This window comes from Zalophus californianus, chromosome 7 (assembly GCF_009762305.2).
Source record: "Zalophus californianus isolate mZalCal1 chromosome 7, mZalCal1.pri.v2, whole genome shotgun sequence".
Classification (NCBI taxonomy): domain Eukaryota; kingdom Metazoa; phylum Chordata; class Mammalia; order Carnivora; family Otariidae; genus Zalophus; species Zalophus californianus.
In genome coordinates, this window is record NC_045601.1 from 54,568,471 (window position 1) to 54,593,176 (window position 24,706).

Genomic DNA, 24,706 nt, shown 5'->3' on the forward strand with positions numbered 1-24,706 from the left:
TTTTAAAAAATTTAAATCTGTATTTGAAAAGTTGAGAGTTGTCTAGTGAACATCCGCATACCTTTCACCTGGATTTGCCAGTTGCTAACATTTTGCTATTTTGGTTTTTTCTTTCTCTGTTTTTTTCCTCTAATATTTACATTATTCCTATGGGTATGCGGCTTACAAAGCTGCATTATAATCAAAAAGTTGCTTACAGTGTGTGGAATTTTTAAAAAGAGAAGTTTGTTACGTGATTCAAAAATTTAGTAGCATCAGGTGAACATAGTTGGTTCTTTAAAATGCCAAGTTCTACTACATATTCTAAGTAAAGTTTAATGAGTAAACAAAGTCAACAATACTATACCTTGGTGTTTTTCTTTCTTTCTCTCCTGATAACGTGGTGCTAAATTGGTGTATTTTGGTTTTGATAAGAGCATAGATTTTAATTTTAAATTTTGATAGTGATTATTAGTGGTAGAGCTCACATTTGCTAGATAAAAGCGGGTCAGCGTTAAGGTAAGTGCTTCTGTGCAAAACACTGCTGAATGATTGTGACTAGACAGAATTAGGTTTTTGGACCAAGGTATTCTCTGTCTTTCCTACAGTGTTTGGAAGGCACTACCACTGGTTCTGACTGTTCTTTAAATATATTTGTATAACCGCCCACACCCCTTTTCTGATGGTCTTGTTCTTTCTTGCTAGGCCAAGAGCCACTGTGTCTTCCTGAGGTAATTTACTATATTTCTGCTTTTTTTACTATGTGTTGAAGACATAGGTCTGAGGTAGCTTTCCTTGTTCTTGAGTGCACTTCATGGTCATTCCCATGCTTCTGCTGCATGTACTTGCCAGCTCTAAATATTGGTAGTTGTTTTGTAGTATCTATCAGTAGTGTATTATATTAGTTATCTGTTTCTCTGTAACAGATTACCACAAATGTAACAACTTAAAATAACACAAATTTATTATCTCACAATTTCTGTGGATCTTCTGCTTAGGGCCTCACTGTAATTGTGGTGTTGGCTGAGATACATTCTTGCCTGGAGACTGAGAATCTTCTGAGCTCACTTATATTGCTGGCAGAATTCATTTCCTTGTGATTGTAGGACTGAAGGCCCTTTCTTCTGTTGACTGTCAACTAGAGACTGCATGCAGCACCTAAAGACTGCATGAAGTTCCTTGCCATGTGGACTTTCCCAGTATGGCACCTTATTTCATTCAGTCAACAAAAAGTCTATCTAGAGCTAGTCTTTTGGCAAGATTGGAGTTTTATATAGTGTCACTTAATCACAGGAGTAAGATCCCATAGCCTTTGCTGTATTCTTTTGGTTAAATGCAAATCAAGATCCTGCCTATAGCCCATGGGAAGGGATTATAGAAAGGTGTGAAGGAGGTGGAGAGGATGGAGGGTCATGCATACTTAAAACTTTATGAAATATGGTTTGTTTAGTCATTTATTCATCAAATATTTATTGAGGTTAACATCTGCTTTTCAGCTATGACAGAGTAATTGGATTGGATTTTTCCTCCAGCCATAAACAGCTATAAAACTGGACAAAATATATGAAGTAGAGCTCTTTTCAGGCACTGGACATTAGAGAGAAAGAGAACAAACAAGGTGAGCACCACATTTAGCCCATCTCTGTGTTTCAGGGCAGTTTCCTGACTGTGTTGTGGGGAGTGGAACTCAAGCAGAGCAGGGAAGTCCTGCTGAGTTAAGGATGCAGAGATTGGAGTTCTGGGCTACTGAAGCAGCTGGAATTTGCTAGGCAGCGTTTCAGAAAAGCATAAGTATGAGTTTCCCAAAAGTCCTTTACTGAGAATTGGGCTGCACATTCATAGGCAATACTCCTCAAGGTCGGATAAGAGAATGCATGTTAGAGTGGGACAAGCCACATTATACCTGGAGATGTTGGATTCTAGTCCATCCATGGTAGAGACAGACCTAGTTAACATACTAAACATTTATCTGAGACCAGAAAGACCATGCTATAGGATTAAGAATTATATCTCAGAGCAGGATTAGTAAATTATCGTCTGTGCTAAATCTGGCCTGCTGAGCCTTTTACAGAAAACGTTTGTCAACTCCTATTTAAGAGTAAGGATTGCTCTGGATCTGCTCTAATAAAGCCTAAAATTAGGCCTTTTTGGGATCAAGGAGAGGAACTAGGCAGAACAAAACTCATCAAGAAAGATAGTGTAATCTAGAATCCTCACACCATATTTACAACGTCCAGCATACAACCAATATTTACTATACATGCAAATAAGCGGGAAAACTTGAACCATATCAAAGGGAAAAAATGCTGTTGATAGAAACTGACCTGGAGATAACCCACATTTGGAATTAGGAAAAATGAATTAAAGCAACTATTAAATCAGTGACTTAAAATAAGATTACAAAATTGTAGAAATGAGAAGAAGAATATCTGAAATGAAAAATTCACTGGATAGGCTTAATGGTGAATTGGAGATGGCACAAGAAAGATTCTGTGAACTTGAAGTCAGATCCGTAGAAATTATCCAATACGAAGAATTGAGAGAAGAAAATTGATGCTGGTGGTGGATGGGGACAGTCCTGATGGCCTCTAGGATAATGTCAAGCAGTCTTAAATTCATGTACTTAAGAGTCCTAGAAGGAGAGGAAAGGGGATGATTCAGAAAAATGTTTTTAAAAAATAATGATTAGACTCCCATTTTTTGGTTTCACAGCTACAGTAACCCAAACTCCGTGATATTGGCATAAGGACAGACATAAATCAATGGAGTAGAAGTGAGAATCAAGATAAAAACACATACATATTTGGGCAGTTGATTTTCTATATGGGTGCCAAGACAGTTCAGTGAGGGAAAGAATCGTGCTATGACAACTGGATCGTGCTATGACAACTGGATACCCACATGTAAAAGAATGAGTGACCTCTATAAAAAAATAAGTAGAAATGGATCAGACACCTAAATGTAAAAACTAAAATTATAAAACTCTTAGGAAAAAAATGAGTTTTGTGATGTTGGATTAGGCAGTGATTTCTTAGGTATAACACTTAAAGCACAAATAACCAAAGAGAAAGAAAACAGGTAAATTGGATTTGATCAAAATGAAAAACTTGTGCTTTGAAGGGAGTGAAAAGACAACCCATAAGAGAAAATATTTGCATAATCATACATCTAAGAAGAGTCCAGTGTCCAGAATATATAAAGAACTCCTAGAATTCAGTAATAAAAAGGTAAATAACCCAATTAAAAATGGGCAAGGTAAAAAAAGAAAAAGTGGGCAAAGTATTTGAGTAGACATTTCTCCAAAGTAGATATATAAATGGCCAGCAAGCATATGAAATGATGCTCAGAATAGTTGGTAAACTCCATTGAGTTAGCCCTTCAACCCGCTAAGATAGCTATAATCAGAAAGTTGGATAATAACAGGTGTTAGAGTGTGGATTAGTTGGTACTCTCCTATGTTACATGTTACTATTAGAAATGTAAAATGAGGCACTGCTTTGGAGAACAGTCTGGCAATTCCTCAGTTAAACATAGACTTGCTGTATGACCCACCAATTCCAGTCATAGTTGCATACCCCAGAGAATTGAAGACACATGTCCACCTAAAAACTTGTACTGGGATATTCATAGCAACATTAGTCATAATAGCCAAAAAGTGGAAGCAACCCCCAGTGCTCATCGACAGAGCAATGGATAAACAAAATGTATATTCATATAACAGAATATAGTTGGCCCTTGAACAACATGGATTTGAACTGCGTGGGTCCACTTATATATGGATTTTTTTTAATAAATACAGTACAGTACTGTAATATTTTCTTTTCCTTAATATCTTCTATTCTGTAGCTTACTCTATTGTAAAATACAGTGTATAAGACATATAACATACAAAATATGTGATCGATTGCTTATGTTATTGGTAAGGCTTCCAGTCAACAGGTTATTAGTAGTAAAATTTGGGGGGAGTCAAAAGTTATATGCAGATTTTAAACTGTATGGGGAGAGATGTGGGTTGGCACCCCTAACCACTTGTTTGAGGGTCAATAATATAATTTGGCCATGAAAAGGAATGAAGTACTGATAACATGCTATAGCATAGATGAACCTTGAAATGTCATGATAAGTAAAAGAAGGAAGACACAAAAGGCTGCATATTGTATGCATACTGTGACTCATTTATATGAAATGTCCAGAATATGCAAAATCTATAGACAGAAAGTAAATTAGTGTGACTGCTTATAAATATGAGGTTTTTTTCTGGAGTTATGTAATTTGATAGTGGTGATTCTAGTATACCTTGTGAATATACTAAAAACTACTGAAATGTACTTTTTTAAATGGTAAATTTAAGTGAATTGTGTCTGAATTATATCTCAAGTTAAAAGAAATAATGGTTAATAATTTTTCATATTTGGGGGAGAAAACAGTCTGTGTGTTGAAGAAGCTCAGGAAATTCAAAGCAAGTTAATATATAGTAAAACCCACAGGCATATCATAATCAGACTGGTGAAAGCCAATATAGAAAATCTATACAAAGAAAGAAACATGACATCAAAGAGAACAATAAGTGATGATGAATGATGGCTGCTGTCTTATGAGAGATCAAAATACAATGCAGTGATACCTTAAACACTGAAAGAAGCTACAGACAGGAGTGAAGAACGCTAGAAATGGTAAATAAATGATAAATATAAGAGATTACCCCCTTTAACTTTTTTTTTAAAGCAAATGACTATTAAAAGGAAGAATAATATAATTTTAAAGAAGGGTTTATAGTGTCTGTATAAATAAAATGTATGACCACATTTGTCTAAAGGATGGGGTCCTGAATCCTCAGTTAACTGTGGGTCAAAGAAGAAATCACAAGGGAAGTTTAAAAATATTTCAAACTAAATGATAATGGAAACACAAGAGAATTAAATTTTGTGGGCCTCACATAAAGCTGTGCTTAGAGGGATTTAAAAACTTTCTGTAGTAGGAAAATACAACTTACTGATATCAGGAACAAAAAATGGGATATTACTACAGATCCCACAGCCATTAAAAGGATAGTAGGAAATAAAATGAACAACTTTATGCCTGCAAATTTGACAAATGGACATACTCAGCGAAAATACCGTTTAGTAAAACTGACACAATAAATAGATATGAATAGTCTCTAAATGTATGAAGAAGTTGGATTTGTAATTAAAAATTCCTCACAAAGTGAAATTCAAGTTTCATTGGTGAATTCTATCAAATATGTAAGGAATAAATAGTACTAATCTTCACAGACTTTTTTCAGAAAATAGAAGAGGAGGGAATATTCCCAGTTTGTTTAAGAGGCCAGAGTAACTGATACAAGAACGTGTAATGGATATTAAAGGAAGAAAAAATACAGCCCAATATCCCTCATGAACATAAATGCAGATACTCTCAAGAAAATACTAACAAATTGAATCTTCAATAAAGGGTAGTATACCACAACTGGGTTGAGATTGTCCCAGGAATATAAGGGTGATTCAACTTTCACATATCAATGAATTGATGTAATTCAGCACATTTACAGAAAAAAGTAGAAAAAAATCACAATCACATAGGTCCTTACCAGAAAAGCTTTTGACAGAATTCAGTACCCATTTGTCTCCAAAACTCTTAGCAAACTTAGGAATAGAAGGGAATCTCCTCGACTTGACAGAGTAAATATGAAAAGTCTACAGCTAAAATCATGCTAAATGGTGGTTTATTGAATATTTCACCCTAAGATCAGGAAAAAGGCAAAGATGTCTCTTCCTACCACTTCTATGGGTAGTTTTGCTCTAGTGCAAAATAGATATTCCTAAATAACAAGGTGCTGTTAAAAATCACAGGACTTATGGGGAAAATGCATTAAGGGCACAAAATCAAAAACTTTATTAGTGACAAAAAAGATAGGAACCTAATAAAAGCACAGTTTTACATAGGTTAAATGGTTAAATACAGAAATACTACAATAAGTTTGGAGCTTTATTTTGAAAAGACTAAGTTTGCTTGTAGAGATGAGGATTGGAAGGGATTGCAGCTTGTCAGTTATTGTGAAGTGGTGAAAGGAAAGTTACTAAATCAGACAAAATTGTAGCATCGAATGTGGGTGAGTATAGCTTATAACATGAATTGAGGTAGCAGGTCTATTGCTGAGGTGTGTGTTTTGTGTATTTTGTGGCTCAGTTTAGCTGGGTGCGATTTCTATGTTCATTTAGTATTTCTTGTGGACAGCATTTACAAAAGTAAATATGAAATTCACATTGCTCAAACTGTTCCCTAATATATGATTTCCTTTGGAACAAATCCAAAAAACTTGAACAGTTTAAATATATACATAAATGTGTGTGTGTGTGTATACACACTATTCATAAATATATATTCATATAATATGTGTATGTTAGCACATCTTAATGTCTACTAAGATGTTTTTGGGTGAACAGACTGGTTTATCAATCCAATGGTATATAGTACTGAGCAGCAAAAGGGAACTATTTATACATGCAGTAACATAGATGAATTTCAAAAGCATTATGCTAATAAGTAAAAGATGCTAGATTACACAGTACTATATGATTCTATTTGTGATTATATTACAGGCAAAACTAATATTGTGATACAAATCAGATCAGCTGGGTGGGTCAAAATGAGGGAACTGATTGTAAAGGGCACCAAAGAACTTTTTGGATGTGATGGTAATATTTTATATCTTGTTTGGGCTGACACTTACGTGGTATTGATTTATTTAACTGTACACTTAAAATTTCTGCATTTCACTGTGTGAATTGTATCTCAGTGAAAGTTTATTGAGAAAGCACAGGTGAGAACAGTCATGGTCTCTGCCTTGTGGAGCGTAAGAGTAGTATGACCTAAGAATATAAATGATATTATAGAGTCAAGTATATGAACTTTGTGAACTTAACCTACACTTGGGAAGTAAGAAATTTCCTGGAGGAAGTGATGTCGAAACTGAACCTGAAGATGGAGGAAGATATTTTGGGGTAGTTGTGTAAGTGGTCAAGTGATAGGCAAAGAGAAGGAGTGCTCTAGACAAAGGAGGTATTTTTTTTTTTTTTTTAAGATTTTATTTATTTATTTGACAGAGAGAGAGAGAGCACAAGCAGGCAGGGTGAGAGGGAGAAGCAGGCTCCCCACCGAGCAGGGAGCCTGACGTGGGGCTCAAACCCAGGACCCCGGGATCATGACCTGAGCCAAAGGCAGACATTTAACGACTGAGCCACCCAGGCGCCCCGACAAAGGAGGTATTTTGTGCAGAGGCACAGAAATGAGAGTATGGCTGAAAGAATGTTTGAGCAGGTGACAGATAATCAAGATCGTTGGAGCAGAGAATGTGTGTGGGACGAAGGAAAGAAAATGGAATATGTGAAGTGGGAGCAGGAGATTATGATGAAGAGGTTAGCAGAAGATGTAAGTCATGTAGAATCTTGAAGACTTTGGTTGAAGTTTGGTTTTATTATAAAATAGCAGAGCAGCTGAGTGAGAAGATCTGATTTGCATTTTAGGAAGATCCCTGTGACTCCAAATGTGAAAAATGAATTAAAGGGGTTAAGATTTGGGGCAAGGGACCCAGCTATAAGGTTTTTCAGAAATGTCAGATAGTTGTTAGTTTGTACTAGGAAAGCAGCTGGTAATGTTGAATGTGAATGGATTCAGATCTATTTAGGATGTGGACTCAATAGAACTTGCTTGAATTTGAATGTAGGAGATGGGGAGGAGGAGTCAAGGGGGGGAAACTTACTTCTTTACTTTGGGATTTGTTGACGTTTCTTATGCCTAATACCATATCTTCTAGATTAATGAATGTATGGGTCCTAGTCATGAGAAGGATTTTGGCTGGAGACAGATATTGAGACTTATTAGTCTGTAAATGATGTGGAAGTAGGTAAGCTTATGACGGTGAGTATGTGGAATGAAAAAAAGCAAGGAGGTGCTAGACTAGAAATTTGAAAAATACCAACATTTGGGGCGCCTGGGTGGCTCAGTCAGTTAAGCATCCGACTCTTGGTTTCAGCTCAGATTGTGATCTCAGGGTTGTGAGATCAAGCCCTATGTCAGGCTCGCCCTTGCATGGAGTCTGCTGGAGATTCTGTCCCTCACCCTCTGTTCCTCCTCCCCCCTCCTCCCGTCAAATAAATAAAATCTTAAAAACAAACCAACCAACCAGAACCTTTAAGGAATGGCACCAGAATAGGCTTTTGCAAATGAGAATGAGAAAAGAAGAGAAAAATAAGTGTGGTGTCACAGACGAGGATGACTGCTTCAAGGAGTATATTTAAAGGTGTTAGATGCTTGGTGAGGACTTAAAGCAAAGACTGAAAGTATCATTGTTGACCTTCAAGACAGCAGTTTATAAGAGTGGTGAGGGTAGCAGACAGATTGCGTGGGTAAGAGGTGACTGCCGGCTTGGTCACCTTAAAGGTTGGCTCTGAAGGGGAGAAGAGAGAGGACTGGAGCCAGAAGGAAGTTGAGATTGAAGGAAGTTTTTTTGTTTTTCTTCGGGTGCTTGTTTTATTTTTAGGAACAGCTGATGAGAAACAGTAATTAGAAAGAACATGGTTACAGATAATTGTAGAAAGAAATAGGAATAATTAATTGAACCTGGGTTTCAGAGATGCACAAAATGGGATCTAGCAAACAGGATGGGAGATATTCCTTAGATTGTACCAGGAGGGAAGCAAATGATTGGTTGAAGGTAACTTTGTAGAGTGGATCTTGGTAAAATTAGAAGATTTAAGAAAATTGGGGCACCTGGCTGGCTCTTGGAGTTGTGCAACTCTTGATGTTGGAGTTGTGAATTTGAGCCCCATTTTGGGTGTGGAGATTACTTAAACATAAAATCTTAAAAAAAAAAAAAGATTTAAGAGAATCAAGAAAATTTAACAAATTTTTGTGCTGATTTTAGCATTGATTCCATTAACTTTCATGGCATATTCTTCTCTCATCCTGAAAATTATATCTTAGGGGATATATTTGAAAAATCTCCTCCCTTTCCATCTCCACCCACATGCACACACACGAAAGTGATCTTGGAAAGAAATTTTAAGATTTTATAAAAGTAAGCCTTTAAACTATGGCCTTGTATTTTCCCTGTCAGAATGCTGAGTCTGCTATTAGAGGTGGTGACTCAACAATCAAATAAAATAACATTGCTCTGTATGTTAATTTGTTTATTTTGCCATAACAAAATATCACAGACTGGATGGCTTAAAAACAAGAGAAATTTATTTTCTCACAGTTCACAAGGCTGGAAAACCCAAGGTCAAGGTCCAGCAGAGTTCAGTTTCTGGTGAGGGTTGTCTTCCTGGTGTGCAGATGGTTGCCTTCTCTTTGTGTCCTTATATGTCCTTTTCTCCTTTGTGTGGAGAGAGACAGAGAGAGTGAGCGCTCAGCTGTCTTTTCTTATAAGGACACTAATCCTGTTTGGATCAGGGTCCCACCCATATGAACTCATTTAACCTTAGTTGATTCCTTAAGGGTCCATCTCCAAATACAGCCACACTGAGGATTAGGGCTTTAACATGAAAATGTTAGAGGGACACAGACATTGAGTCCATAACACTATATTAGCAACTCCTGCATTTTTTAATGGGATATTAGATTCTTAATGGATATATGGGAAATTTTTGTTTGTTTTGCTCTCTTTATAGGACTTGCAGTATTATTTTGAGGTATAATTGACATACAGCATTATATTTTAAGTGTGCAATGTAACAATTTGATATTTGTATATATTGCAAAAAGATCACTAGTTAACATTCATCACCATCCATAGTTACAACGTTTTTTTTCTTGTCATGAGAATTTTTAAGATTTACTCTTGGCAACTTTCAAATATATTATTAACTATAGTCATCAAGCTGTACGTTACATCCACATGACGTATTTATTTCATAACTGGAAGTTTATACCTTTTGATCGCCTTCATCCTTTTTGCTCTACTCTCTACCCCCAGCCCCCGGCCAACTATCAGTTTATTCTCTATATCTATGAGCTTTATTTTTACCCCTTTTAGATTCCACACATAAGTGAGATCATTCTGACTTATTTCACTTAGATAATGCCTCAGGGTCCATCCATGTTGTCACAGATGTTGAGATCTTGTCCTTTTTGATGGCTGAATAATACTTCATTCTATACATATACTGCATCTTCTTTATCCATTCATCCATCAGTGGACAGGTTGTCTCCATGTCCTGGCTACTGTAAATAATGGTGCAATGAACATGGGAGTGCATATGTCTTTCTGAGATAGTGATTTTTTCTTTGGATGAATATGTAGAAGTGGAATTGCTGGATTATATGTTATTTAATGTTTTAAGTTTTTGAGAAACCTCCAATCTGTTTTCCATAGTGGCTGCATCAGTTTATATTCCATCAGTACAAAGGGTTCCTTTTTCTCTACATCCTCATCAACATTTGTTATTTCTTACCTTTTGATAATAGCCATTCTAATAGGTATGAAGTGATATCTCATTGTGGTTTTGATTTGCATTTCTCTGAGGATGAGTGATGTTGAGCATCATGTGCTTGTTTGTCATATGTATGTCTTCTTTGGAAAAAATCTCTGTTCAGATCTTCTGCCTATTTTTTTAATTGGAGGTTTGGTTTTTGTTTATTACTTGTATGAGTTCATTATATATTTTGGATATTACCCCTTTACTAGATACATGATTTGCAAGTATTTTCTCCTCTATGGTAGGTTGCTTTTTCACTTTGTTGATGGTTTTCTTTGCTTGCACAAACTTTTTAGTTTGTTGTTGTCCTACTTGGTTTGTTTTTTTGCTTTTTTGCTTTTGTTGTCTTTGCTTTTGGTGCCAAGCTTGCAATATTATCAATAAATTGAAAGGCTTTTTTTTTTTTTTCCCACTTGTAAGTAGTTTCAGTGTAGTACTGTTCATTTATCTCTAATCAGACTGTCTGGATTAATATTTTCATTAAAGGACACTGGTAATAATATCTAAGTAAATGGTACTTTCCAGATTACTTCTGTAAAAGTGAAGTTAGATTAGTTTATCATGCATTCTGACTTGGAAGATTCATGAAAGCAAATAAACATGGTGTCAAACTCACTACCTTTATTTGCAGAAATTTGTACTGAAAAGATATGCACTTAAATACAACTGCTAATGTATGTAAGAAGATACTAGAAATGTAATGAATCAAGAGTCTTTCTGGAATCTTACTGTGAAGCTTTTGAAAAAAGATTTCCTACCCCCACCCCAACCTAATCATGGAAGGAGGAACATCTCATAAGTAGGAGCTGAGGGGGCTTTGACTGAGACATCTGTCACTTTATTCATTGCCACGATTAATTCAGTTGCTGTGCCTGCCTACGTAGATATTTCCTCTTTCAGTTACTGCTCTCCTATTTCCTTTGAGTTCATTTCATTAAATAGTTTACTTTCCTCCTAGATAGAGAGGTAGAATATTCTGTTGAAGCATATGTATACAAATATGTGTACTCTCTTGATAGACCCCTCATTTGCAATTAAGACTAGTTGTTTGTAATTGTCAGCTATCAATTATGGGTGTCCCCACTGGTCAAGTTTAGAAGCCTGCAAAACAGTGGAAATCTAGGAAAAGCAAGACTTCGGTACCTTCTCTGATTATAGGAGTCATTGAGGGGAATAGCAACCTGTGCTGAAGCAACACGAGAAAATGGTGGGCTTTTCCCCCCTGATTTCTCAAACCACTGTTTTGAGACACCCTAACTCCTTTTTTTCATAATCAGATTGTATACAGTTTAAGAAATTCAAACAGTACATAAGCTTAAATAGGTCATAAATTCAAACTACATGAAAATAATATTTTCTTTGGAATATGAACTTTCATATTTTTTGCTACTCATACATAACCAAAATGGACAATTAAATTAGCAACATAGAGAACTGTACAATATCCAGAAAAGCCATTCTAAATTTAGAGATCAAGTATAACCAAGTTAAAGTTTTCCTAAATAGAAATAATAATTATAATGCTAACCCATTTGAATATAATAGAGTTGATATGATATACATGTTATTGTTTATCCTGGTCAGGAAGTCAGGACAAATCCCTTCAATCTAGCTAAGCAAAGCGAATATAACTTTTGTATTGTAAAGTTGATTAAGGCAGGAACCCTCTCTCTGCCATCCATATGTTTTCCCATCTTTTAGTTTTGCCTTTCTCTCTCTCATACTCTCCTTTTGCCTTTTCAGTTTTACAGACTTTATATTTTCTCATATTCTTTACCCTTGTGTGCCTATGTCTGAAAACATCTACCTTCCTTCTTTATGGATTTTTAGTTCAAGAGCACCATGAATTTAGAATCCCTTTGTACCCAATTTGACTGTCTCAGCTCTTCTCCCCCTCCCCCCCAGCAGCTGTGACCAGTGGGTAGTTAAATAGTGGCTTACCTTTTTACTCAGCACATCTATGAGATCAGACTCTATTAAAACAGGAGGTATGACTGATTATTTGCATCTACAAAATATACTTTAGGAAATAGCAATAGGTAATCAAGTGCCTTTTCTTTTGGTAGGACGGCATGTACTTAAGTTTCCTAGCCATTCTGGAGCTTTCCATTACTTGGGTAATTTAGTGTTGTCTGTTAATAGTGTCCAAATAGGCTATAACTAAGTGCTTTTTTCTGCCATATTATTTGTCTCAGTTTTTACCAAAGGACTTACAGAACCGTGACTTTTTGGTAAAATAGTGTTCGAATATAATTATCTTAAGTATTTAGGTCTTATGGAGGAAATGGTATTGCGTAGTAGTTAAGAGTGGGACTCTTGAGTCAGAATAATCCTAGCTTGACCACATAGGACTCTATCTGCTCTCTGAGCTTTTTAATTAATTAATTAATTGTCTTATCTGTGAAATAGCAATAACAATGCTTTTTACCTTAAGGATTGTTAGGAAGATGAAATTACATTGTCCATATAAAAAGCATTAGTGCAATGTCTGTCACACAATGAGTGTTCAGTTAGTGTTGGCTTACTATCTTTTTTCAGGGAAAATTGCATTAGTCATCTCATTTACATAACTGCTTATCTGTCCAGTGATCGTTGCCTCAACTGCCTAAAAGATTCAGTGTAGGTATAAGATGTAAATTTAGCTATTTGACCTTAAAAGCTATGTTTTAACAGCTTTATTAAGCTGTTACAGGAAACTATACATATTAAAACGTACACTTTGATAAGTTTATACTACAATTTATGTATTCATTTACCTGTTGACATTTAGGATGTTTCCTGGTTTTTGGCTGTTACAAATAAAGCCACTGTGGATATTCACACACAAGTCTTTGTGTGGATAGATGTTTTTGTTTCTCTTAGGTAATTACCTAGTTGTAGAATGACTGGATCTGATGGTAGGTATATGTTTACCTTTTTTAAAAAAACTATCAAACTGTTTTCCAAAGTGGTTGTCCTGTTTTAACATCCTTACTAGCAGTGTATGTCAGTTCTCTTCCACATTCTTGTCAGCGCTAAATGGCCAAGTCAAAAAGCTATTTTTAAAGTTATTACTCTTTCATATCCTTCGTTTTTTTTCTTTTATGTTGTTTTAAATACATATCATATTATGTAAGGATTATTTGGAAAAAGTACAAAATATGCCAGGTAGCTAAAGATTTTTAACTTCAGGGACGCCTGGGTGGCTCAGTTGGTTAAGCGACTGCCTTCAGCTCAGGTCATGATCCTGGTAGTCCCTGGATTGAGTCCCGCATCGGGCTCCCTGCTCAGCAGGGAGTCTGCTGCTCCCTCTGACCCTCCCCCCTCTCATGTGCGCTCTCTCTCTCTCATTCTCTCTCTCTCAAATAAATAAATAAAATCTTAAAAAAAAAAGATTTTTAACTTCAAATTTAAAAACTATTTGGAATTGTACTTTAACCTCTTTACTGGGAAGTTAACAGATGGTTTGCTAAAAATATTGGATAATTGGGGGAGATACAGTTCTTTAAGAAGCTAATTTTCTAATATGTGTACCTGTTTTATGTGTGTATTTTTTTCCCTTTGGTAGAGTTTTCCAGAAAAGGACCTTCTGCACTGTCCATCTAAGGATGCAATTGAAGCTCATTTTATGTCTTGTGTGAAAGAAGCTGATGCATTAAAGCATAAAAGTCAAGTAATCAATGAAATGCAGAAAAAAGATCATAAGCAGCTCTGGATGGGATTACAAAATGGTAAATATAACAGTTTAACTTCTGACTAGTCACCACTTTATAAAGTATGAAATAACTATAATCCTGTGAGTAATTGGTACATCTTGGAATTGGTGGTACAAGTTTAAATTCCAGCCTCTACACACAAAATTTTGCGAAGAAGCTGCCTTTAATCATCCCTTATATTGTACTCTTCCAACATCCTTCCCTTTATGGATTTTTTAGCATTAAAGTTGCTTTGCCCAGAACATCAGACGGTATAAACTTCCTGTGTTTAGCTTCTGGAGAAAGTGCCCTTATTGCTTAGTCATGATCTTTCTGGAATTACAGCTGAGTACCTTGTGTGTGTACCAAAGTACCTCCCCTTGGGTAGGGCACAAACTCCAACCCCTGCTTTCTCAGAATAGTAAGACTTGCTTTGTGCTTGGATCCTGTCTCTCCTGGCTGGGATTTAGAAGTTACACTCAGGGGAAAAGCTGAGAGGAATCTGCAGCTCACCTCTGTATTCTCCATCTTTTAGAGATCATAGCTCCTTAATCTTGCCTGCATTGATTGTCTTTCAATGCCTTCAACACAGTTGTCTTAATACAGGTAGCCATTGTTTTACATGGGTCCGGTATGCATGAATTTCAGGGAACATGCTTTAGTTAAATAATACCAGGTCCTTAACAGTATGGTTCAAATTTCACTTGCTACCGTATATTAACTGAAATTACATAAAAGTACAAACTGTATTGCTAGCTCTTTAGTCCATGAGTCATTTAACAACAGATATGCATCATGATTAAAGACCAGTCACATCACTTCTTTCAGTGTCTGTCAGTTAATCATCATTACTCATCTGTTATTTAGTTTACCCACAGACAGCAAAGCATGTGGTTGTATTGCCTCCTTGTCTTCAGTGATAAGTCCACATAACATTTTATAAAAGTACATAATTGAAAGAGGGAATTGGTCAAGAGAGATGAAAGTATGGCAAAGAAACAAAAAGTAATAATGCTGACAGCGGCATTTTACTGGAATAATGGAATTATAGAAGAAACAACTGACTGTGGGAATGTTGACACTGCCGCCTTTTGAGAGACTAGATATGCAGCCATGGGAACTTAGTGAAGGTGAACTTTTGCACATAAATGAGGTAGGCGGTTGTAACGAAAAGGATGAGTTTATCCCAGAAAAAGTGATGCTGGCAAAAAACTTAGCATTAAAGAATCTCTCAGAGATATTTCATGACATCGGAAGTGCAAATTTTAACATGTTTGGAAGTTGATCCTGACTTAGAGAAGAATATGACAGTTCGGCAAGGTTTAGGAAAGATGCTTCCTTGTAGGGTATGTGTCATGAAAGCAAGCACGATTGAAACCGTACTTAAAGTTTTTACAGAGCAATAAATAAAGCGCTTGCATTCTCAGCATTTCTAATGTTTTAAATTACAGTGTACTAAATACATTAGTTTTATTTACTTTATTCATTTTCTTATACATTTATAACAGTTTTTAATGTTGGGACAATTTTTAAAGATCACACCATTGGTTATTAAGATCACTTTGTGTGGTTTCATGATCACTTTTCCAGTCCTGTACAACTGTATAAAGCAAGGACTGCTTATGTTTTATCCATCTTTTATAGTTGTTTTTGGATAAAAAATTAGTCCAATATAAGCTGAACTTTCACGTCAATAACTAGAATAAAGTAGAAGACCCACCTTCTCCCCCAAACCCTCCCAGAAAAAAAAAAACAACATAATTTTAAAAAATGATGCATTTTTATCTTTTGGACTATATTATTACCATATCAAAGAGGTGTTTGTGGTTAGTTAGTATTTGTTAAAGTTTCATTATGCAAAACGGCATTATTTGAGACTTCAGTAATGTAAAAGGTACATATTTTATGACACTGTACTCTAAATTTTCTCATTTCTTTTAAGTCTCTTAGATTTGAGTTACATGGAGTTGCTCCTTAGTTTTATATTTGTATGTCTGGTTAGATTGCAAGCTCTGTAAAGGCAGGCCTCTTGCTTCTTCTACCTTACTGAGTATACAAATTCCTGTTAAATAATTAAAAGAGTTTACGACCCTTTAAGAAGGTGTACTTTTTCCTTTTTCTTGCTGGCTGTTTGAAGATGAACTGAAATTTTAGGAGACTTGTGAATAAGAAGATAACCTAAATGGAAGAAGGCCAAATCTTAGCAAGAAAGCAGGGATCTGAGAATAATTTGGCTTCAGAATTGAAGGAAATAATTTTAATGGGTATTTAAGTAGGTGTTCTTGAAATCTATTGTGAATGTGGTGAGTCTGCTACAGGGAGCTCTGGGATTCAGCAGAGGATTCTAAAAATGATTAAAATATTTCACTTGGGGCATTGGAGGCTTGGGCGTGGTGGGTGGTAGTTAAGAGTTGTTTAGGGACACCTGGGTGGCGCAGTCGGTTAAGCATCTGACTTGGTTTCAGCTCAGGTTGTGATCTTGAGATTCTCTCTCCCTCTCCCTCTGCCCTTCTTGCTCATGCTCGCTCTCTCTCTCTCTCTCTCTCTCTCAAATAAATAAATAAATCTTGGGGAAAAAAAAGTTGTTTAGTCTCAGCTCTCCTAGCAGCTCCATAGGGCAACTCACTCAATCCCTTTGAGCTTCAGTTCCTTTATATGTGAAACAAGAGAGTATCTGTTATGTTCTTTTATAGGTGGAGGCTTAAACGAAACACTAATACAGCTTATGTGAAAGTGTGTGAAAGGAGGTAAAGCTATCTCGATAAAAAGAATTGTTGAGAAGTCACTTTGAGACCCTAGAACAGGGGTTGGCAAACTGTGGTCATGGGCCAGCCACCTCTTTCTGTAAATAAATATTTATTAGAACCCTTTCACACCCATTTATTTGTGTATTGTCTGGGACTGCTTTCATGCTACAACAGCTGAGTTAAATAGTTCTGCTAGAGATCATGTGGCCCACAGCCTAGAATATTTACTCTCTCTGACCCTTTTAGAAAACATTTGGCAGCTCATAGAAGGTTGACCAGACCAACAGCTCGTATTTATCATTGACCTAATGCATGACTTAAAATGTCACATTCAGAACTGGGTATAACTTAACGTATCGGACTTAATCTAATAACTGCCTTCATTGCTATTTTTTGGCGTAATATTCCTTTTTTCCTATTTTTGTCCTACTTCCTTTTCTTTCTTGGATATACAGCTGTTTTAAAGTTAGCATTGCTAAGTTAAATTTTATTACATTAAAAAAATTTTTTAAATTTTCAAACTGAGTTTCATTAAATCTGACTTAAAATGGTATGTGGATAAAATGTACTTTATTCAATTTTTATTTTTAGCTATAGATTTTTTTTTTTTTTAGCTGATTATGTTTGGTCTTGCTTGTATTGGTAATGATTGAGCTTACACTCAAAATCTCCTGTATAGTATCCTGTGGCTACTGGAGACATTGGTAGTTTATTTATTCTGCTTTTAAAAAACTAAAATACCCATTTAGGAAATTTTTAGCTAGGTAAATGTTGGTAGAAAATATATTTTGGGGGCGCCTGGGTGGCTCAGTTGGTTTTAAGCGTCTGCCTTCGGCTGAGGCCATGATCCCAGAGTCCTGGGATTGAGTCCCGCGTCGGGCTCCCTGCTCCGTGGGGACTGTGCTTTTCCTCTTGCGCCCCACTCACTCGTGCACTCGCTCATATATTCTCACACACACGCCCGCAAAAATAAATAAAATCTTCAGAAAATATATTTTGGGATAAAAGGCTGAATGTTACCTACATTAAATTGGTGAAAGGTGGGTGTAGTACTTCCTTCTAATTAAAATGCCTTTTTTTTTTTTTTTTTTAAGATTTTATTTATTTGACAGAGAGAGAGACACAGCAAAAGCAGGAACACAAGCAGGGGGAGTGGGAGAGGGAGAAGCAGGCTTCCCGCCGAGCGGGGAGCCCGATGCGGGACTCGATCCCAGGACCCTGGGATCATGACCTGAGCCGAAGGCAGACGCTTAACGACTGAGCCACCCAGGTGCTCCTAAAATGCCCTTTCTTTCTTTTTGTCTAGGTCTTAGGTTTTAATGCTCATCTCTGTTGTTAACTGCTATGTGAAGCCTTCTTTTTAAAATTTTTTTTAGCCAGCAAATATTTATAGACCATCTAACATGAACCTGACACTCTGCTAGGAGTTAGTGATCATCCAGCAGTGACAAAACAGACATGCACCCCGTCTTCATGGAGCTTATGGTGGCATGGAGGCAGAATTATCCATGTTTTCATGCTGTCATGCCTCCTTGTCCATTTATATGCATTTTGCTCTCATATTTTATCACACTCTGGTGTGGTTATGGTTTATGTAATTCTAGAATATAATTACATTTTTGGTTTTTTAAAAAATTAAAAAAAATTTTTTTTAAAGATTTTATTTATTTATTTGACAGAGACAGCGAGAGCAGGAACACAAGCAGGGGGAGTGGGAGAGGGAGAAGCAGTCTTAGGCATAGAGCAGCTAAATGAATACTAACTGAATGACTATTTTATTCCTTTTTAATACTGTAAGGGAATAATATTAACAGGCTTTTATACATAGTTTAATACTGCTATAAAATAGAGGAAGTATTTTGTTTGAATTTATTTACGAAAATCCAAAAGAAGGTCCTATTAATTTGTAAAGACAAAGATATTTCACCTTTTGGTTTGTAAACTGGTCAAAGTTGAGGCATAGCAGATGGTAAATTTATTTCATTCAGAACTGCACCTGTAGCTCATAACAACTAAACAACGATTTTAAACAGTTTTTGAATACTTTCAAATGCTAATTTTAATTTTTCAGATCTGTGTGAAAGAGAAATAAGAAAAACTTTTGAAACCAAGAAAACTCATTTAAGACACACTGTGCCTTTCAGTGTTTTTTATGGGTTTTCATTTTAGATATAAAAGTATTTAACCTCCCTGTGAAAAAAAGTTGACCACAAAAAAGAAAAGAAAGTAACATTTTTATTATTTATGAGGCTGTTGTCACTACATGTGCAGGCTCTTTTCTATTAAATGTCAAGCTGTTTTTCTTATAAGCTAGAGATTTGAATAAATCTCTAAAAAATATTTTTAACATAATATATGACTTAGTTTTCAGCCTTGGTTTTTTGAGTATACTAAAAAAGAAAAGATAGCATTAAGTAAATTCCATAGTCCTTCAAATAAATCTAAGTTTTGACTGCCACATTTGTTGAAAATTTACATCAGTCAGTTTTTTGGTTTTAACCTAAAACTGGTTTTTAAGAGGAAAGTGAGTAGTGAAGGGTGATTTTTATAACAAGTCATAATATTTTGAAAATACTTTTGTTTGCTAGGTGATGTAAAAGACAATTGCAATGGTTTTTAGCTCTTTGGAGGCTTCTATGATAGAGACAGTTGGGTTATAATTGCATTGCTTTGTTTTTATCAGGTACATATAGTAGATTAAGTATTGCACTGACAATCTGTTGGTCTGAGAAGGACCTGATATTTATCTCATATCAGTTGTGTGGTCTGGCAAATCACTTTCCTCTGTAAGCTGGAGTTCCTTATAAACTGAATGTGGTAAGACTTCCCGAGACTTGCATTCATCCCATATACCTCATTCTGATGATTAGATGTTTTCAACGGATTCTGAAGGACTTCTTGGAAGAAGAATTACTGATGATAATTTCTCTCTTCCCCTGCTTCCTCTTTCTCCCTTCCCCTTCCCTCCCCCTCTCTTTCCTTTTCCATTTTCTCTTCTTCCCTCTCCCTTTTTCTCTCCCTCTCCCTGTCCCTTTGAAGCAGGACTTAGGTGGAAGGTAACTTACCAGAAATGTGTGGTGTCATAGAAAGAGTACTAAAACAGAGAGAGAAGAGACTTTAAGACTCAGCTCTGTATCTAGGGGAGCCAGACATTAAACAGCCTCTAAATAATTATTGCATTTATAGCTTGAGTTGTAGAGGAAGGAGGAAGGAATAGAGAGCAGGGTGGTCGTGATGAAAGTGTTCCAGGCACAGGGAATGATCTGGGTTAGGCAGAAAAGCAGAAAAAAGCTGAGAGCAGGGCAGCTGGGTGGCTTAGATGGTTAAGTGTCTGCCTTCGGCTCAGGTCATGATCCCAGGGTCCTGGGATCGAGGCCCGCATTGGGCTCCTTGCTCAGCGGGGAGCCTCTTTCTCCCTCTCCCTCTGCCTCTCCCCCTGCTCATGCTCTCTCTCTCTATCTCTGTGTCTCAAATGAATAAATAAAATCTTAAAAAAAAAAAAAAAAGCTGAGAGCTTAGAGGAGACCATTTTGACAAGAACATGGTGATCAAGATTGAGTGGAAAGTAGCAAATGGTCCGAATTAGGCCTGGCAGTGCAAATTAGAGTGAGACCCTGTGTGTTCCGGGCTTTAAAGGCTATTTTAATGATATTGAACTTAATCCCCAGGAATTGAGGTGGGATAGATAGGGGACCATTGAAAGATTTTAAGCAAGAATATGACAGAATCAGATTTTCTTTTTAAAGGCATCTCTTTGGATGCAGTATGGTTAATGAATTCGAAGAGAGCAAACATGGAATTAAAAGAGCACTAGGAGTCCATTCCAGTGGTTAGGTGAGACATGGCAATTGTTTATAAGTGGTGGCTTATATTTGAGATATAGAACTGTTAAGACTGAGTATTTGGTTGATTGTGACAGGTAATAGATGAGAACTGTCAAAGTTGATTCCCAGATGTTGCGGAAACTATTGAGTGCGCCTAACTACTCTTTTGCAGCTTACACATACTATCCAGAAGTAGATCTGTGCTGTATTGTTACATTTACGATATCACTTTTTAATGCCCAGTCCCTTAATATAAATAAAAAAATTTTTTAAGGGCACCTGGGTGGCTCAGTCATTAAGCGCCTGCCTTCAGCTCAGGTCATGATCCCAGGGTCCTGGGATCGAGCCTGGCATTGGGCTCCCTGCTCAGCGGGAAGTCTGCTTCTCCCTCTCTCACTCCCGCTACTTGTGTTCCCTCTCTCACTGTCTCTCTCTGTCAAATAAATAAAATCTTAAAAAAAAATTTTTTTTAAGATTTTATTTTTAAGTAATCTCTGCACCCAACGTGGGTGGGGCTTGAACCCACAACCCCAAGATCAAGAGAGGATCAAGAGTCTTACCCTCCACCAACTGAGCCAGCCAGGCACCCCTCCTTAATACTGTTACAAAAGGAATTGTAGGTCACTTTGATGCCATACATATTTTAAAATGTCTGCTGATTTCTGATAATACTGTTTTACTTTCTGAATGGTGAAAAACATAAAATTTTGCTTGGGATTGACATCAGGCTTACTAGTTGATAACATACACTCATATTTTTAAGTTGAAACGTTTGCCTGTCTCCTGACCTCAAGCACCTCTCCTATTTGCCATTGTTTCATAAGATTATTGGTGTTTTGTAATCCTTTTAGTTCTTTTAATGTCTTCTGAAGTAATTCCCTTTTATCTGAAGACTTGCATTAACTTAAAGCAGCATACTACAAAAGCAGAGTAGCTGCTATTATTTCTGAGCCTATAGAGGCATTGTTGTCACTTCCGCTACATTTTTTCACTTTTCTTCTTTGAAGATCATTCTGTGTTAGAGAAGATGGAAGCTAAACAGAAGTCCAATAGTTGAGCTTTTTCTCTGTCTCTTAATATGATACTGTCTTCCCCAATAATTTTTTCCATGTGTTCTTTCTTTGCCACACATAGTTTATGAAGCTCGTTTTGTTTTCCTTACTATTATAAGCCTCGTCTTAGGCTTGGTGTTGGCTTTCCTGCTACTCTTTACATGTTCCTTGTATTAGGGTTCTCCAGAGAAATAGAACCAATTTTAAGAATATATACATAAAAGGAGATTTATTATGGGGAATTGGCTCATATGATTATGGAATCTTAGAAGTCCCATGATTTGCCCTCTACAAGCTGGAAATCCCCCAAGAAAGCCAGTCATGTAATTCAATCTGAGTTAGAAGTCCTGAGAACCAGGGGAGCTAGTGGTATAAATCCCAGTCCAGTGGCATGAGAAGATGAAATGAGTTATCTCAGCTCAATCAGTGGGGCAGGAAAAGAGTGAATTCCTTCTTCCCCTTCCATTTGTTCTGTTCAGGTCCTCAACTGATTAGGCGATGCCCACCCACATCAAGGTGGGCAGTCTACTGAAAGTTCACCTATTCAATTACTAATTTCATCTGGAAACACTCTCAAAGTCACACCCAGAAATAATTAATCTGGGCACTCCATTGCCAGCCAAGTTGACCCGTAATATTAACTGTCACATTCCTGCTATAACTTGGTCCATGTTTTATGGGTATCATTTTAATGTTAATTCATTGAATTCATTCAGTTAGTGTTACGGAGTCTATGCTGGAGATAAAGCAGTGAACAGAACAGACTGAAATTCCTACCCTTATACAACCAAAATTGTGGGGGAGAATAGATAAGGGGTGTGTGTGTGTGTGTGTGTGTGTGTGTGTGTGTGTGTGTGTGTTATCTGTGTATATATATGTATATACATGTAAAATATTTTTAATGTGTCATATGGTAGTAAGTGCTATGGGAGAAAAGTAAAGCAGGGAAAGATGAGAAAGAGCTGTATTGGGATAGGGCATTACTATTTTAAATAGAATGGTCACGGAGGGTCTCACTGATTTTGTGACATTAAATAAAGATCCAAAACAGCACTATGCATTTATCTAGGGTTAATACCTTACTAGGAGGGGAACAGCAAGGGTAAAGCCCTGAGGTGGGAGAATGCTAGGCAGTTTTGAAGAATCTAACCTTACTGCAGCTTTTTGAAGTTACAGATAATGTAAGGTTTTTTTTTTCCCTGGGATACCCCTTCTCTAGTCTTCTTGTCGTATTTTCCCTCTACTTTATAGTCTCGCTTTTTTTTTTTAAACATTCTGTGTAGCAAAAATGACACTTTTTTTTATATCTAGTTCTTTCCATAAGTCTCCTGGGACACAAAGCATCCTTTTGGCAGTTGATTTTACACTATTCTGAAAGCAATAAACAAAGTGTTAAGAATAGATACAAGGAGAGATTGGACCTATTTTTATTAAGGTGGTTAGGGAAGACCTCTTTGAAGAGATAATATTTAACCTGAAATCTTAAAGATGAGAGAGAACCAACCATTTCAGGGAATAACGTGTTTCAAGGACATGAGGCAACAAAGAGTTTGGTATGTTTTAGGGAACCGAAAGAAGGCCACTGTGGAAAATAGTGACCAAGAGGGAAGGGTGACATGAGATGAGATTGGAGAGATAGGAAGGAGCTAGATGATGTAGGGCCTTGTATAGGCCAACAAAAATAATTCAGATGTTAGGTGCAGTGGGAAGCCTTTGGAGAACTTTTAAGCAGGAGAGCAATAAGATGCAAAAATATGTGAAGAAGGAGCCAAGATTAGAAGTGAAGAGGCTATAGCAGTAGGTCCAGGTGTAAGATGATGGTGGCCTCTAGGGGGACAGTGGTTAGAGATGGAGAAAAGTCATTAAATTTGGGATTTGTTCTGGAGGTAGAACGGACAGAATCTATCACTAGATTGGCTATAAGGTTAGGGTGAAAAAAAGGGACAGCTAGATAGATAGTGGTGCTTTATACTGTGATATGAAATAACTAGATGGAGAATAGGTTTGGGTTGGGGAACAAAGCTGTTGAGAAGGTCAACTTTGAGGCTGAAAGTTTGAGATGTCTCTGAGACGTTGATGTAGAGATATATTGCGTTAGGTATTGCTAGAGTTAAGTATTGCGAGTGTGTGTCAGTAGATGGAGGTGGCTTAATAAATTTGAAAGCTGCAGCTTCTAATTTCATACTTGTTTACTTTCATAAGTACTGTCTTCATTATTTCATCCTTAAGGATATGACAGTTAATGTTCCCAGTGATGTAAGGCAGTGAAATATGGAGCAATTCCATATATTCCTAATGTTTGGCAGTTCTTTATATCCGCTAGCCATTTTGTGCTTTCCTTTCTGCACACAGCTGAGTTAGTCATTTCCATTATTTTGCCTGCAATACGGGAAGGTGAATAAGTTCAGTATAAAGCTGTGTGTGTGTGGCATTCAAGAATCTACAGCTTTGTGAGAAAGTTGCTTAAAGCAAATTTGTAACCTGCTTGAGCATTCAATTAAGTTTTACTGTGGAACAGACAGGCATTTTACTCTATTATATTACATCTTTTAAATCAGTCTCCGTGTTCTGCTTTCTGTAATTAAAAATAATGATGGAAATCTGAAAAGTTTATGTATTTGCGTTTTAATATAAAGTTATACAGATACTTTGTTAGACTTCTTCAGAAAGACTGCTCATGAAATTACATGATTTAAATGAATAAGTAAATTTGGTAATAATTTGGATCATAGCCTCTTACAGTCTTTGGGTAGACTTGGCAGTGAACATCATGGTTAGTAAAACTTGGTGAAAACATTTAGACAGTTATTTCATAATATGCTACACATTATCCTAACATAAGTTTATTGGAAAAAGTCCATTAATAACAGTGAATGGTTGTATACCCCAGAGTTCACCAGTGGTAGGAATATATTTTGCATATGAGATACAGTTGATATATGTATAAATCTGTAT

At 36.5% G+C, this 24,706-nt stretch overlaps 1 protein-coding gene across 3 annotated transcripts in view; it reads left to right on the top strand.

Moving 5' to 3' along the window:
- ATG5 (autophagy related 5) overlaps positions 1–24,706 on the top strand; it is a 122,553-nt gene that overhangs the window by 31,378 nt on the left and 66,469 nt on the right. For all 3 annotated transcript variants that reach the window (XM_027603294.1, XM_027603296.1, XM_027603295.1), the window contains one exon: positions 14,002–14,164. In XM_027603294.1, coding sequence (XP_027459095.1) covers positions 14,002–14,164 — 163 coding nt within the window. The remainder of the gene's footprint in view (positions 1–14,001; positions 14,165–24,706) is intronic.